The sequence below is a fragment of the Leptopilina boulardi genome, unplaced genomic scaffold (genome assembly GCF_019393585.1).
Source record: "Leptopilina boulardi isolate dan_hultmark-lab unplaced genomic scaffold, ZJU_Lbou_2.1 LbouV2_218, whole genome shotgun sequence".
Taxonomy (NCBI): domain Eukaryota; kingdom Metazoa; phylum Arthropoda; class Insecta; order Hymenoptera; family Figitidae; genus Leptopilina; species Leptopilina boulardi.
Window position 1 is genome coordinate 160,489 of NW_026137772.1, and position 15,832 is coordinate 176,320.

Sequence of the window (15,832 nt, forward strand, 5' to 3'; positions counted from 1 at the left end):
TCACGCGAATCTAATAAATTTTTATAATTATCGGTCGCCATTTTGGATCCGCCATTTTGAATTTTTGAAAACGGACATCGGATTCGTAATCAGCGACCCCGAAAACCCCCAAGTAACAATTTTCAAGCGAATTTATTAATTTTTAAAGGTTTTGGTTTTTAGGGGTAGTTTTAGTTATTTTTCTGCACCCTCGGGTTGAATTTTTAATATTAATTTTTTTTTACAAAGGTTGCAATATTTTTAAACATATGTTACTATGAAAGCCTGAAAAAAAAATTTCTTCTGAAATTTATACCTGTTTTTTCATTTTTCTCATTTTTCGGGTTTTTTGAAGGGGTGTATTTCAAAGAGGGTAGTTTTTTAAAAAAATACATGTATTTACATTTGTTACTCTATCCCTCCCCTTCAAAATGAGATCTTAGTGGAGTTAATCGATTAAGTTTTAAGAAAGTTATGATTTTTTGAAGTAGGTGGGACGTATGTGTCCCACTGGCCATGAAAGAGTTAATAAAATTTAATTTTTCATAAAAAATGTCTTTTTTGGCGTTTTTTAGGTGTTTTTCGACAATTAAACCAATGTAACTTTTACAATTTTAATTTGACCAAAAAATTTTATTTAAAAAAAATGTTTTCTTTTTCCTGGACTGTAATGCTGTGTAGTGAAAAAAAAATTTTTTTTTAAAAAATTAAATTTCAAAATTTTGAAAATCCCGCAGTTTTTGCATTTTTTGATGAAAATGGTTGGCTAACGAACTTAACCTGTATTTTGATACTAACTTTGTGTATGCAAAATTGCAAAACGATTTGTTTCGATTTACAAAAGTTATTGTGTCAACAACATTTTGTGTCTACATACGTACATACATACATACATACATACATACATACATACAGACACACAGACAGAGACACTTTCGCCGGACCATGTTTTTTCGACTCAGGGCACCTCAAAACGTAAAGATTTCATGGAAATAGTAAAAGTCAATTTACAAAAGTTATTGTGTCAACAACATTTTGTGTCTACATACGTACATGGGGGATCTCGGGTGAAGTGATCAAAGTAAAAAAAAATTTTGTCTCAATTTCGCTCAAACTGGAGTAATTTGTACTTCTATTGGGTGGTAATTTATCGTAAAAAAATTTTTCAATTAATGCAATGATATTTATCATTGCATTCCATGATCTTTTCAGTGTGATCGATATAGTTCGGATCTTTATCATCATCATTTTCATCATTATCATCATTATCATTAACATTATCATTTTCATCATTATTATCATTATCATTATGATGATCTGAAGGAAGGTCACCACAAATATAATTTTTATTACCTGAAATGTCTGGCATTTCTTGTAGTTTGCTAAGTTTTTTCCTACATGAATCGCAGAGCATAGATTCTGACAATAATGTAGGAAATTTCATATGCAAATTCTTAGAAATACGACGAACATTTCGTATATTGTGGCCTTTTATCTTGAAAGGATTGGAACATACATTATTCCAAATAATTTTGTCTTTTTCTTTTTGTGGCTCCATAGTTTCCAAAAAAGGACAAGACAAACAAAGCTGAAAGGAAATATTAAAAAATATCCGATGAAATAAAATAGTACAAACCTGCGGAGATACTGTTGTAAAATAATATTTTATAATGCAATTCTACAGACTACTGATGCTTCTTATATACTGTAGCAGTTCAATATCGCTTTCGAGTGAAATTTCAATAGTCTAGTTAGCGCCATCTCGTGTATGAAATATGAAATAAACCTTTCACTTGACCGCGAAATTCAAAATTATTTTTCTCATTCAGTTTTTTAAACGACTTTTTTTTAATATTAAAAGTTGAAATGATCATCAATAATAATGTAAGTAATGAATTGTGAAGAAAACTTTAATGAAAAAAATATTCATTTTATATTATTCCTTAGTCAAATAAAGACTCACTGCAGTCAAATATTCGAATAAATGGATAAATGAATAACCAAATGAATGATGAATTGATATAAATGAGTATTTATTTGATAAGACTGATTACTATAATAAAGTAAACTCTTATTAGTATGCTACATTTATTTTTGAACCGATTTTATAATTTCCAAGATTCCACTTTATATAATTATTATTCATTTATTATTATCCAAATTTAAACGTTGATGAAATACAGGTATTTACTCAATAACAGTTTCAACCCTGTAAAATGCAGAGAGCATTAATGTTTCTCTCCAAATACCATACTACTAATGTGTCACGTGGTAGATCGCAGCGCAGCGCTAAAGTGAATAAAAAATGTTAATTTTCAAGGTTTAATCTTTCTTGTCCCATTTTTTCAACTACATGTTCCTACAGGAAAAAATCGCAGCTTTCCTTTAAAAAAAAAAAAAAAAAAAAATCGTACCTTTTACCCCGAAAAAGTCAAAAAAAATTTTGAAATTAATTTTTTTTGGTTCAAAAATTTTTTTTTCAAAAATGCATGTTCTCAATCGAAAGAGCATTAAAAAAGCTATCGAAACTGATGTTGATAAAATTTTTTTTTTTTTTGATACTCAAGAAAAAAAAATTATTAAAGAAAACGCTACCCATAAACTTCAACCCCCACCCCCCGAGTAAATATTGGTCCAAATTGAAAAATTTTTTTACGATAAATTACCACCCAATAGAAGTACAAATTACTCCAGTTTGAGCGAAATTGAGACAAAATTTTTTTTTACTTTGATCACTTCACCCGAGATCCCCCATATACATACATACATACAGACACACAGACAGACACTTTCGCCGGACCATGTTTTTTCGACTCAGGGCACCTCAAAACGTAAAGATTTCATGGAAATAGTAAAAGTCAATTTTCGACCAATTATAATACCTTCTCATGTGATGAGAATGTAAATATAATTGCTTTTTTCATTAAAATCTTAAAAACGTAAAGAGATAGAGAATCCCAGATAGCACGACATTTTTCGGCAAGTTTGCGGCAAGTTTGCAGTGCAAAGTTCGGAAGTTTGCGCGGCAAGTTTGCAGCAAACTTTAAATATGTATAAAAATGTCCCCCCATTGGCAAGTTTGCAATGCAAATTTGCAGCAAATTTTAAAAGTAAAATTTCTGAAAATTTCCAAGAATAATTGTTGGAAAAATTGCGCGGATAATTTCCTCCAAGTTTGTCTATAAAATTTTAGGATAAATAAATTATAAATTTTAATTGTGAATTGTATACAAATAAATAAATAAATAAATTAATAATAAACACTAAAATTTTTTCAGTATTTAAAATTATAGAATTATTAACATATAAATAACCTTATATATTTAAACTGGGGCCAGAAAGACAAACAATGGATTAATTTTTTATTACATGATTTATTAAGTTATTATTATAAATGTTACATTATTTTTATTAAAAATTAAGCAGTCTTTTTTAAAATTTGAATCCTTCGTCTTCTTTAAAAACCTGAAACATTTAACATATTTTTTATTAAACTCGTTTTTTACGGTAAGAAAATATAAACAATTATAGAGGTACTTTTAGGGCAATACATTATATTTTATTCTTGAAATTCGTTATGTCGTATATCTAGAAAAATTTAATAATTCGTATAAAAAATTTCTCATATTTATATAATAATAAATTAGCAATATAAATACAGGCCTTAAAAACCTTGAATGTTAACATAATATAACAACTGTTAACAATAAAATATAAAACTTTTTATATAATTTTATTTAAATATTTATAAATTTTATATCCTAAAAAATAAGTTAATCACGTCCGTAAAATTTTAATAGTCGACTGACACCCATTTAAAAAATTTTCCTGTTTTTATTAAGAAAAAATAAAATATTACAATTTGTACTAATTTACAAGATCTGCTGTCTATTATAATGTTAAAATTAATTCGGAATGTCAAAATTTGACTAAAAATCGGAAGATTAAATGTGGCAACTGATTATTTAAAAAAATGCGAATTATTAAATGATCAAAAGAATGATATCTCTTCCAAAAAATATATTTGAAACTATTTAACACTACCCTTAATTTTCGAAATTGCAACTGTAATTTATATGCTTCTACTTCTAAAAAACCTCTTTTCTTTGCAACTAAACTTTAGAATTCAAATTCTGGGGTATTTAATTACAAAAAATTTACCTTTTATTCATCCTCATCTTCGCTTGAAGATTCCATTACATCTCTCTCATTCACTTGGCGTCTTTGTAAGGCAGTTCTATAATATAAAAACAAATTAATATTTACTGTAAAAATTTTATTAAAAGATGTATTTGAAAATGACGATAGTTTTTATGATTTTTAATTCTTGCCTTCTTCCATTTAATTTTTTGTATTATTTAGTAAAACTTTTATGAATTTTTCTCAATATCTCTGAATTCTTCAAGAGAGAGTTCTTAAGTTGGATTTTAAAAAATATTCTATTCAAGTTTAACTAGTATTCTTATTTGTTGTCAATTTTTTAACTTATTAATTTTTTTATGTTACGTATGAATTTGATACAATTTTTTAAGTTATTTTAAATAGTTTTTATTGAAATGTTAAATATTAAAATGTTCTCTTTTATCTGATTCTTAATATTTGAAAATAATAATTCTTAATAAAATCATGATTGCATTCATTATAAAGGGAAACTGAAAATGTCAAACAAGTCAGCAGAAAATCATATAAATCACATAAAATTTCTCTATAAAATTTACTTACTGTAAACGTTTCTCCTTATTTTTACATTGGTTCAACCATAATATAATAGCCTTCTTTACATCGGACCTATCTGCCTTCGGGATCATTTGCACGACTACATCTAATGAAAACAAAAAACGTAAGAAGAGCATAAAAATACATTTCTGATTAATAATTTGTGGACGTCCGAATATTTCAGTTATTTCTAGCAAGTTATATTCAGGTTGTAACTTGGGACGTTTTCTAAAAAATGCGAGTTTTAATTAATAAATCGAGTTTTTTACGAAGTTAATATTTGGATTTTTATTTCAGAAATAGTAAAATTTACTATTCTTAAACTAAATTTTACTATTAAGTATTTCATAAGTGTAATTTTTTCAGATCAAATAAATTGTTTTTTGCACTGAAACTTCAGAATTTAATTGCCAATTTTATACATATAGATAAATAAATTGATAATAAAAAAGTAAAAAAATTATAAAATTAATAATTAATAAATTGACTGCTAAAAATATATTGTATTAATTTCAAAAATTATTGCAACCAATTATGGTATATAATGGATTAAGCCTATTGCAAAAAACCTTTTTCCATTAAAAAAAATTCATTGAAACTCTATGAATGTCGACAAGATTGAATTACAATAATACTTACCACATATTATCGAAGTTAATTTTAAAATTTCGAAGGATGGCTTCTTGTTACTCCTTCCCTTAAACGTGTAAAGTTGTCCACATTGCAATGTTAAAAGTTTGTTCATCAAATCGTATACAGTTGTATTTATTGATGTTCCTTTTCCAATCGATAATAGCGCATTTTTTACTTTAATTCTCAGGCGACTTGATTTTTTTAATTTTCTATTAATTTCATTTAGTTCCTCGACACTTTTGGCGGGAAATATTTTCATTTCAGGATCGTCAAGTAGTATATTAGTGGATTCTATAGGATTCGATTGATTTTCGCTCATGATTTTTAAAACAACTCCCATTGATGTGATTTTTCTGGAAATTTGCATAAGCAATTTTCTGTCTGTCCCATTATTATTATTCACAAATTCCTGGCTCTCCTGTACCATCGGATCTAAAACTAAATTTTTCATAGATTTTTAAAAAATTCAAAATTAAAATAAAATATTTATAGATTAACAGTAAATTTCAAAAAGAGTACGTAGTTTATAATTGACAATGTATTTAAAACAAACAATTTGTTTTCTTGCAATTCATATAATTTTGCTAAAAATTATTTAATATTTGTATAATAAAATAATTATTTTAAAAACAAGTTGAATTTTTTTCAAATAATAAAAAATATGATCTATAGTAAATTTTCATAAAATGAATTATTATTTTTTTTATTATGCCCATGCAGAAAAATTAAATATATTTTATATTGCAAATTCAGTATATATATTATATATTTAAATTATATATAAATTATATTTAAATTATATTTAATTTTCTGTATTTAGAAAAATTATATTTAATTTTTACACATGGGTGGAAAACTGTGGATAGTGGTTAAAATTTTTTATTTAATGAATTAAATTAAGGAAAAAAATAAAAATATAGGGACTCACTTTTTCTTATTTTATCAGAAAAAAATTTCGTTTTTTCTAATTTAAAATTTTGTTTAAAGTACTATATATTGTATTTTATTTAATGAACTAGTCGGTAATATTGAATTAATTAAAATTTCTTTAAGTAGATATAAAGAGTACGTTTTTGTCGATTTTAAAAAATCATTGCTATAAAGAATGAAATGTAATGTAATGAAGACGAGCCTGATCCGGGGTCCCCTAGTACGAGTTGTTGGCACTTAGGTCGAAACCCATTGTTATAAAGAATAAAAATTGTAAATAAAATTTTCTGCATGTAGTGCCATAAAACTTATACTTGACTTTAATTACATTATACCGTTTTCATTTCCTACACATGTACCTGCTTCCATTGTATTTTCCTCATTTGCGTCTGCTTCCATTGCAGTTTCTTCAGTTGTTTCTGCGTCTGTTATATTTTTTCCACTTGTGCCTGCATCCATGGCATTTTCTCCACTTGTACCTGCTTCTATTGCATTTTCGCCATTTTCGACTGTTTCTATTGTATTTTCTCCGCTTGAGTTTGCTTTTATAGGATTTCCCGAAATTAAACTCTTCTGCATTGCCTCTGCTTCAATTGTGTCTTCTTCTAGTAAGTCTGTTGCCTTTGTGCCTCCAATATTAGAGTTATCTATACCTTTTGGTACTTCATTTTCAATCCGTTGAGAATCTTCATTTTCAAGATTTGATTTCTTCATCTGTCTATCGTTCTCCTTCTTAATCCGCGACTGGAAGATATTTTTTATATTTTCTGTAATATGAAATTTAGTAAAATATATCAGTGACCAAACAAAGCAGACAATAAAATATAGACATCTTTTCACAAGTTTGAAAAATTTTTTACACGTCGAATATGGTAATTTTAATTCTTCCTAGCTTATACATTACAGGGATTAGGATACTATTTTTCCAAAAAAGGTGATAAAAGTTTAATAATTTCCGGAAAAATTTCTACCACTCCTACACAAAATAATTAAATATATGAAGTAACAAATTAATAAATAAAATAATAAATATCTTTTGAAATTTAAAGCAATTGAATATTAAGTGAATTGATTTAAAATCCATTACGTACAGTTTCAATCGAAGGAATTCAAATTATAATAAATTGCAATTCCGTTAAATTAAATTAAGAATTAATTGAAAAAGGAATAAATTAAAATATAATTAATATAAAAAATTGGTTACAATCAATTTAACATTAAATTGAAGATAAAATGATTTGAAATTTGAATAAATAAAATTCAGAATTAGTTAAAATTCTATTGCACTAAACTTAAAATGGAAAATTGCACCAAAATAGAAAAATGGGTTTTGCTCAAAAAAGTCAGAACTGATTTTAAAGAAAAAAAAAGAAATATATATAATGTGAACTTGAAATGATTTATATAAAAACTTTTCAAACATTCTTGCCATCAAAAAACTCAAAAATTTTTTTATTTTTAAAAATTATTTTATGACCTGTTATTTTATAGACATTACCTTAGAATTTTCAGCAAAATTTTTCATAAATGTCTACTTTTTCATATATTTTTTGTACATTTCTGTTTGTGGTGGAAGGCATTAAAAAAATGATAATCATAGGCATTCGAGACACTCGAGCAATATAGAGCGTTGCTTATTATAAAAGCACTGCTTTAATAAAAAAGTTGTCTTTTGTTTCACATAATCACTTAGTTCAATTTTTAGAAAAGTAAAAAAATATCAGTTTTATTTTTAACAAAGTGAAAAATCATTTAAACATTTTAAAAAAACTTTCTCTGTAAAATCCAAAAAATTTCTGTTTCAATTTTTGAAAATTTTTTCGGGAGTATAATTTTAGAGGCACACTGAAATGGATTAAACTGAAATTTGGGTACATCAAGTTTGGAGTTGGAGTTTTATATAAATTTACATTAATATTATTTGGATCAATTAAAATTAGAATCAATTTACCAATAAAGATTTAAATCAATAAAATTTAAAATAATAGGTCAAAAGATGCGTCTTGAAAATCTCTACAAAATGAAACTAAAAAAACTGTAGGTGTCATAACATTTTTTTAAAGTTATGAGCAAAAAACGATTTTTTATGATTTTTAAAATGTCAATAACTTTGGATAAAATGATAGCAGATTGTTCGTCAATAGCTCAAAAAATGCGTCTTAAAAAACTCTACAAAATTAAGTAAAAACATCTTAACTTTCAAAACATGTGTTTCAAGTTATGGGCAAAAAACGATTTTTCAAAAATTTTAAAAGTCAAAAAAAATATAGTTAATATGTATTAATTTGTCCCAAAGTTTTCTCATTTTATGTCCCCAAGTGAGATCTACAATTTAAAAAAAAATTCAGCCCTAAAGCTCTTATAGAATTTGAGATATTTATGAAAATGTAATGTATATACACACACACATACGGAATGACATTTTCTAAAAATGTCATTTTTGGATTCCTGAGGTCAAAAAACATAAAGATATGTCAAAAAAATGAGTTCGAAAAATTTCGCGAAAACAATACATTATAATTTCAATTACTAATGAATTGGAATTCAGATACTTTTAAATTTTGATCAATTACATTTGAATTAGTTTAAAAATTTTATGAGTGGAAATTTTGTAAAATTAAAATTAAAATCAACCAAAATGAAGATTATTTAAAATTTGAAACTTGGTGAGACCCTTATGAAAAAGTATTACTGGAATTCCAGTAATTATTTCGCGAATATATTTTTTTAAGTACATTACTCATTTTAAATTGCAATGAAATCGTTTTTTTAGGTTTTATTTATTATGTGAGTGCATTCAATTTTTTCATAATGTAAAGCGAAAAAATTACTGTATTTTCAGTAATTATTCTAGTAATTATTACAGTAATTTTTTTTTCATAAAGGGGAAAGTTGAAAAAATGTGAAAATAAGGCACAACTTATGATCCGTGGTATTAAAATAGTTTGGTGCTGTTAATTTATTATTTATTGTAAAACGATAAATTTATGTTAATTTGCAAGATACCTTCGCTACTTGTGTCAAAAATTTACCATGTCCAACATGTAATTTAAAAATTAATTCTTTAAATTACTAAAGAAACCTACTGAAAGGCATCCTTTTTTCTTGCACTGCAGCATCGACGGCGGTTTCAAAATCCTGAAATGTTTTTGCGCATCTAAGATGTCTCGTCTTGCGCAGTTTTTCGAGATTTTTATTATCATCACTTTCTATGTCTGACAATTTTCCTAACACATCAATCTTTTGAGTCGCTAACTCATAAGAACCTAAAAATTAAAATGATATAAAATAATATTTTTTTCAATATAACTGAAAATTTGAATAGTAGTTATTGAAATTATGTCATTTTTAATTGCTTAGATCATTGAAAAATGAATCAAAATTGGGTTATTTTTTTACTTATTTCTAATGACATTTCACTGATTGAAGTAACAAGATGTTTACTCACTAGAAAATTAATAAATTTTACTGATTCAATTTCAGAGAGTGAAAATATATACATTTTTCAATCTGTTTTCGTGAGTTACGCCTTTTCTATTTACTCTCACAAGTAATAAGTTATCAATTGGGACCCATAAAAATTCAGAAAATAAAATTTTTTAAATAAATGTTTATACTTTCATAGCAAAAAAGTTACAATTTTATAATTCTTAATTGGACGTAATAAATGTCAAGACATATATATAAAAATTTCATGATTTGTAAAAAATTGTTTTTAATTTCAATTATTTAATAACATAATAATAATTTATAATAAGTTTCATATGTTTTAGAAAACAATTATTTCATTGTTTATTTTTTAACAAGTTTTTTAATTTATAAATAGGTAGTTATTTTTTTATATTTAAAAATTAAAGTAATTTTAAGAACTTTTTGCAACACATTGCTCTGATGACAATCATAATTTCTGTAGAATATTTTATCTACACATTTCAAAATTTTAACTTAAATTCTCAATTTTTTGTCGGCGAAATACACATTCTTTTATTAAAAACTTAAATTATTCACTCAGTTTTTGCAAAAAAAACAAAACTGTAAAACCATAGTTTTATAATTGTTTTATTGAATAATAGATTTTTCATTATTAAATTTGCACAAATGTTTAAATTTAAATTATTTTTACTCTCATAAGACTTGAATTCTATAAAATCGAATGAATAATATAAGAACAAAGTCTATGTTTATGTTGCAATTTTTCAATTTATATTGTAAAATTAATTTTTTACATTTTCAAAAGAATTCAGAAAATTTAAATCCTCAAATTATAGTATTATATTCGTTAATTATACAAAATGAACTATTTAAAAAATTCAACTACATATATAATATAAATTTTAAATGATTAAAAAAACACTTTTCTAAAAAAAGTTATTTAAAAATTCTATTTAATAATTTAATATTATTTTGTAATAAATTTTTAAATAAGATAACACTTTCATTTTTTGGTTAAATAAATTGTTCATTAAAATTTTTAGTTTTGTTCTGAACAAATATATAAACAACTATATTTTGAACAAAAAATCTCTTACTGATACATAATTGAAATAACATAATGTAACTGACTTCATAGTTACTTGGATTACAAAAAGTTTGAATTTTTTGATATTTTCATTCTCAGGAAATAAATTTTCTGACAAAATTATTGTTTTAAATTTTGCACATATACATCAACTTTTTTAAAAAAAATGAATTTTTGAAGAAATTAAATAATATAAATAATAAATGTATTGGTAATGTGTAATTCTATAATTAAACTGCAATAGATCGTAGAAAGGTATACGCGTAATGTATTTTATATGGCACGTATGCTCTTCTATGATCCGTCTGTACATATTTATGTTCGAGTGAAAACTAATGTTCCGACCAATTAAGATCATAAGATTTTTCAGTTGTAAGATATTTTTTTTCAAATTATACTTACTTGCATCGCATAAATGTTCGACGGGCAGAATTTTCCAGCCTCCCTTCGAAATTGATATTTTTACATCTTCTCTAGACAAAAGATGGCGAACGACGGAATTTGCATTTTTTCCCATCGAGTAATAACTGGAACTTATTTTTCCCTTTTCGTCTCTAATTGCCCAACTGGATCTAATGATGGCCATCCCGTCTTCAAAATTTACAATTGCAAAGTCGCACATGATTAAGTTTATCAATTTTCACACAACTGCACAAAACAATAGAAGAAGCCCGTATAAACTGCGATCACGTATGACGCGATCGAAAACAAAACACGTGAGTCCTCTTACCGGCCGGCTTTTTTCTCGTGTCAGCGACGTTGCCATGTGTCTATTATTTATTTTTGCGACTTTAATTGGATTATCTTGTAGTAATAATATTTTTAAGTTCTTAAAAATCTTAAACAATTTTATATATTTCTTACAATGATTATTTATGTAAATGTATGAAAATAAAATGTTTTCTATTTTGTAAAATACAGTTGAATAATTGAACAATTTTTTAAACATCGGAATGGGATTAGAGGAAGTGACGTTTTTTCTAGAATCTTATAGAATCTTCTACTATAGCAGACGAAAATTTTTGGAAAACAAACGCATTCTGGTTATGCATGCGTTCGTGTTTTTCGTACGTGATTCTTTCCAAATTTTTGGTTTGTTTAATATGTCTGTTAGTTCAAAGTTAATCTTAATAACAAAAAGAAGTAATATATTCTTTAGTGACATTTTTCCGAGTGATATTTTGTGACTTCCGAAACTTTATCCTGAGAAAATGGATTCATTTAAAAGAAAAGCATCCCTTCAATGTGGATATTCCAAGCGTCATTTTCGGCGAATTGTAAACAGAGAATTAGAGAAAGATGATCTAGTAGTGATTGAAAATAATAGTGAAGACCAAGACAGTGACTCTGAGAGCAGTGAGAGTGATAAGTTGTTCCAGAGGTAAGTAATTCCAATTTAAAATAAATAGGGACATGATATTGTTGCAATTATAATTTCAACAAATAATAAAAAAATTCCATTTAGAACATACATTATAAAAATTATAAAAATAAAATATAAAATTATTACTTGAAGAAAAGTTCAATATTTATTACTGAATATTTGTGACGCGGTGCAAAGAAAAGGACCCAAGATTCCGCAAAATTGTAGGTTATGTTTGTATGTTTTTGAAATAAAAAAGAGCAAAGGCTATCAATTTTCAGTACAAATAAATTTAACACTTAACTACATCTAAAATATGTAATAAAAACTGATTTTATTGTTAGATAATTTTAATAAAATAAACCGTTAAATCAATCTGTAATGGACACAAACATAACCTACAATTTCGGAACTATTAGGTCCCGTTGTTATTATTAAATGTTTATTATTCAATTCGTTACAAAATTTACAATTTTTGTCCAAACAATTTACAAATATGAAATTTTCTATTTCTTCCAAAAATGCATTATTAATTCCATTATTTAATATTCTCACTCTGAAAATTTCGTGATATAATTAAAATTGTTTTCTAGTTTAAAAATAAAAATAATTTAAATTCAATATTTGAGAAATATTATTTTTTCAAAAATTTTATTCCTTAAGTTACTAATCCCGACGTTATATAATTATTAAAAAATGTAATTGCTTTATAAGTTATGAATCAATAAAATCACAACCGCATTATAAATTCAGTTATTTCAATTGATAAATGTTGCGTTTATAATAAAGTGGTTTACATTTGTTCAAAACAGAATTTTAAAAGTTTATATCACTATTTTCAGAAATGTTAAATTTAAACGAACAATTTTATAATAAGAAAATGATTTCTTCGTATAATCATTTAAAACCTTATTATAAATTAATAAATTATTAAATAGAGTTTTTAAATAATTGTTTTTTTTAGAAAAATATTATAATCATATAAGTGTGTAGTTTAATTTTTAAACTAGTTAATTTTATTCAGTTAATTGAATTTAAGACTAATTTGAGAATATGACAATCTTTAATTCTTTTTCATTTTCATTTACTTCATTACTTGTTTATATTTAATGAAATTTATATTTTTATATTATAAGTTTTGCCTTATCTTATACTATAAAATTGAATTATTTTGAAATATATATTTTTTAAATTAATGTTATTTGTTTAAATTCAAAAAATAAAAAATTAGTGTTAAACATTTTTCTATAGTTTTAATTAGAACAAATAAGTGTTCATTGTTGTATAGTTCTCCCCTTCGATTTTAGTAAAGCTCGGTATAAAGATTGACATAAAGATATTTGAATTTTAATTTATCATTATCGAAACGAACTAATGTTTTAAAAATTATCTTTTGCAAAGAAATTAATAGTCTTATATTTTATTAAACTGTATCATAATAATATTACCATAGCGTACATTACATGTAACTAAAAATAACAAAAATTTATCATCATAATAGTTGAAATCTTAAAGTTGTAGAGGTTTGCAAAAAATTTAAACAGATGAACCAAGTAGAGCCGACTTTTTTTAAAGAGTAGAGCCAAGTTAAGTGACTATGAATGTATTAAAAAAACTCGAAAATTAAAATAACTTCAACACATTCCAGTACTCAAATGCAAGAAAGTAATTGAAAATTTCAAAATTTTGAACATTTTATAGTTTTTTTATAAATTTAGAAAATTTAATATTTTTGAATTAATAAATAAATTCGAAAACTTGAAAAGTTTGATTACACAGAATCATTGAATAACTCGGAATACTTTGCAGCTCCTCATGGCTTGAACTCTACTTGATCAACCATAACTCCACTTTAATCTTCTTGAAAAACAAAAAGTTTATAATTACTTTATATAGAATGATACTATGAATTTAAAGAATTGATGATACCATGTTCAAGTAATATTCATTATCTTTATTATTCTAATATAATTTTTTTCCGTAAGGTCCACTTTAAAGCAACACTTGTCAGTCTTGGAAAGCGATGTATATGAAGAGTCCACCCAGGTATTACAATCTAGTAAAAATGTGGAGAGTAATTATATGACTAATTGTTTGGATGCTAACCACGATGTTGTGAAACAAGTCAACGATTATAGGTATTTATGTAATGAAATTTGTTATTTTCTTAAGATTGTGTATTCCTAAAAAAAACTTTATTACTTTTTATGAGAAGCAAAATATTAACAATATATTCATTTATTTAATACCAATAATATTTAGAACACAAAAAATTGTTTCCAAGTAATTGCGGAATATGTTAAGTAACATTAACATTTTCAAAAAGTAAATTTGTCGCTCATAATAATATTATATGTAAATTCTCAAATGTTTTGTTGTTGAACTACATTTTACTGCAATGTATATCGTATTTTTTTGCATATTTTACTGATTCTATTCAGATTTTTTGAATCAACTAAAAAGCCGACCATTTATCAAAGCTTGTGACTTTCAATAAGTAACATTTTTAGCATTTCTTAATATGAATTTAAGGGGGGCAACATTAATTCGCACTTCAAAAATACCAATTTTACCCTTTTTGTTTTTTTTCAGTATATAAATTTAAAAGTGTTCTTACAAAATTTTTAATTAATTTATATATATATATATATATATATGTAATAAATAAAATAAATTATAAAAATAAATATAATATAATATATATATGGGCGAAATCACGTGAAACTTCAGTCGACCCTTTAAAATCACCCAAACATATTTTTTTCTGTTCTGTATTAAAGAAAAAAAGAAATGTATTTTTTTATTTTTGGCGAAATTTTTTAATAATGAATTTTTAAAATTTTTGATTTTTTAAATGAAGACTTATTTTCAATGGCATATAACTAGAAAAATAAAATTTTTTTTCAATTTTTCATTAAAAAAATGAAAATTTTTTATAAACAAAATGAATTTTTTTGAATTGGGGTATTTTTTATTAATTTTTTTTAATGTGCCTGAAAATATAAGAAAGAATTTTTAAAATAGATTCAGAATGGCCGAGTTGGTTTAATAGCTTTAAATAATAATTTCAACTCGGTGTACTGGTTACGCGCGCGACAGTGTACACACACGTTTGAGCAGGACTCTATGCCGCTTGACTGATGTATTTCATTTTTATAATAATAATTCCTCTTTAACTTTTATAATATTTTTAAATTAAAAGTAATTAAAGGTAGCTTCAATACATGTACTTTTAAATAATAAATAGTTTCCAAAACGAAAAATATTGGTGATTTTCAAGAAAAAAAATTTCTGTAAATGATTAAATTTTTCGCGCTAAAATTGGTATTGCCCCCTCAATCAAAGTATTAGAAAATTAGAATTGGTATTTGCCTGAATTTAGCTTAATCTTATTTCTTAATATTCAAATGGTTAGATTTAATTATTTTGCAACTTGACTGAAATTACTAAATAAATGCCTAATTTATACGAAATTTCAGCAAGGCTTGTTCATTTTGACAAAACTATTGATCACATGAAATTTATGGAGCATGTTTTTAAAGAAAAGTACATATTATTATCATTTTATTTTTTATCTTTTTGAAAAAATTAATTTTAAAAAGTGAAATTATAAACTGATATTTTGTTTAATTATCTTTAAGAAACCTGTTGAAGCACCTTATATTATTTTTCTTTCAGTGTTGAAAATGATG

General features: G+C 24.7%; 1 protein-coding gene across 1 annotated transcript; it reads right to left on the reverse strand.

The window, feature by feature from the left end:
• Positions 1–3,385: 3,385 nt before the first annotated feature.
• On the reverse strand, positions 3,386–12,507 carry LOC127279568 (uncharacterized). The gene is made up of 7 exons (XM_051301993.1): positions 11,180–12,507; positions 9,345–9,524; positions 6,618–7,025; positions 5,335–5,766; positions 4,702–4,801; positions 4,141–4,216; positions 3,386–3,444 (listed from the first exon to the last, which is right to left on the reverse strand). Exons 1-6 carry the CDS (start codon positions 11,397–11,399, stop codon positions 4,144–4,146), a joined length of 1,413 nt encoding a protein of 470 aa, XP_051157950.1. The 5' UTR covers positions 11,400–12,507; the 3' UTR covers positions 3,386–3,444; positions 4,141–4,143.
• Positions 12,508–15,832: the final 3,325 nt, after the last annotated feature.

Excerpts from the sequence above, each read along its gene's own strand:
- LOC127279568 (XM_051301993.1), bottom strand. The coding sequence starts at position 11,399 with ATGTGCGACTTTGCAATTGTAAATTTTGAAGACGGGATGGCCATCATT. Across the intron at positions 9,525-11,179 it reads CGAACATTTATGCGATGCAA|GTTCTTATGAGTTAGCGACT; the intron begins GTAAGTATAATT and ends TTTAATTTTTAG. Across the intron at positions 5,767-6,617 it reads GGAAAATACAATGGAAGCAG|TTTTAGATCCGATGGTACAG; the intron begins GTACATGTGTAG and ends TGAAAAATTTAG.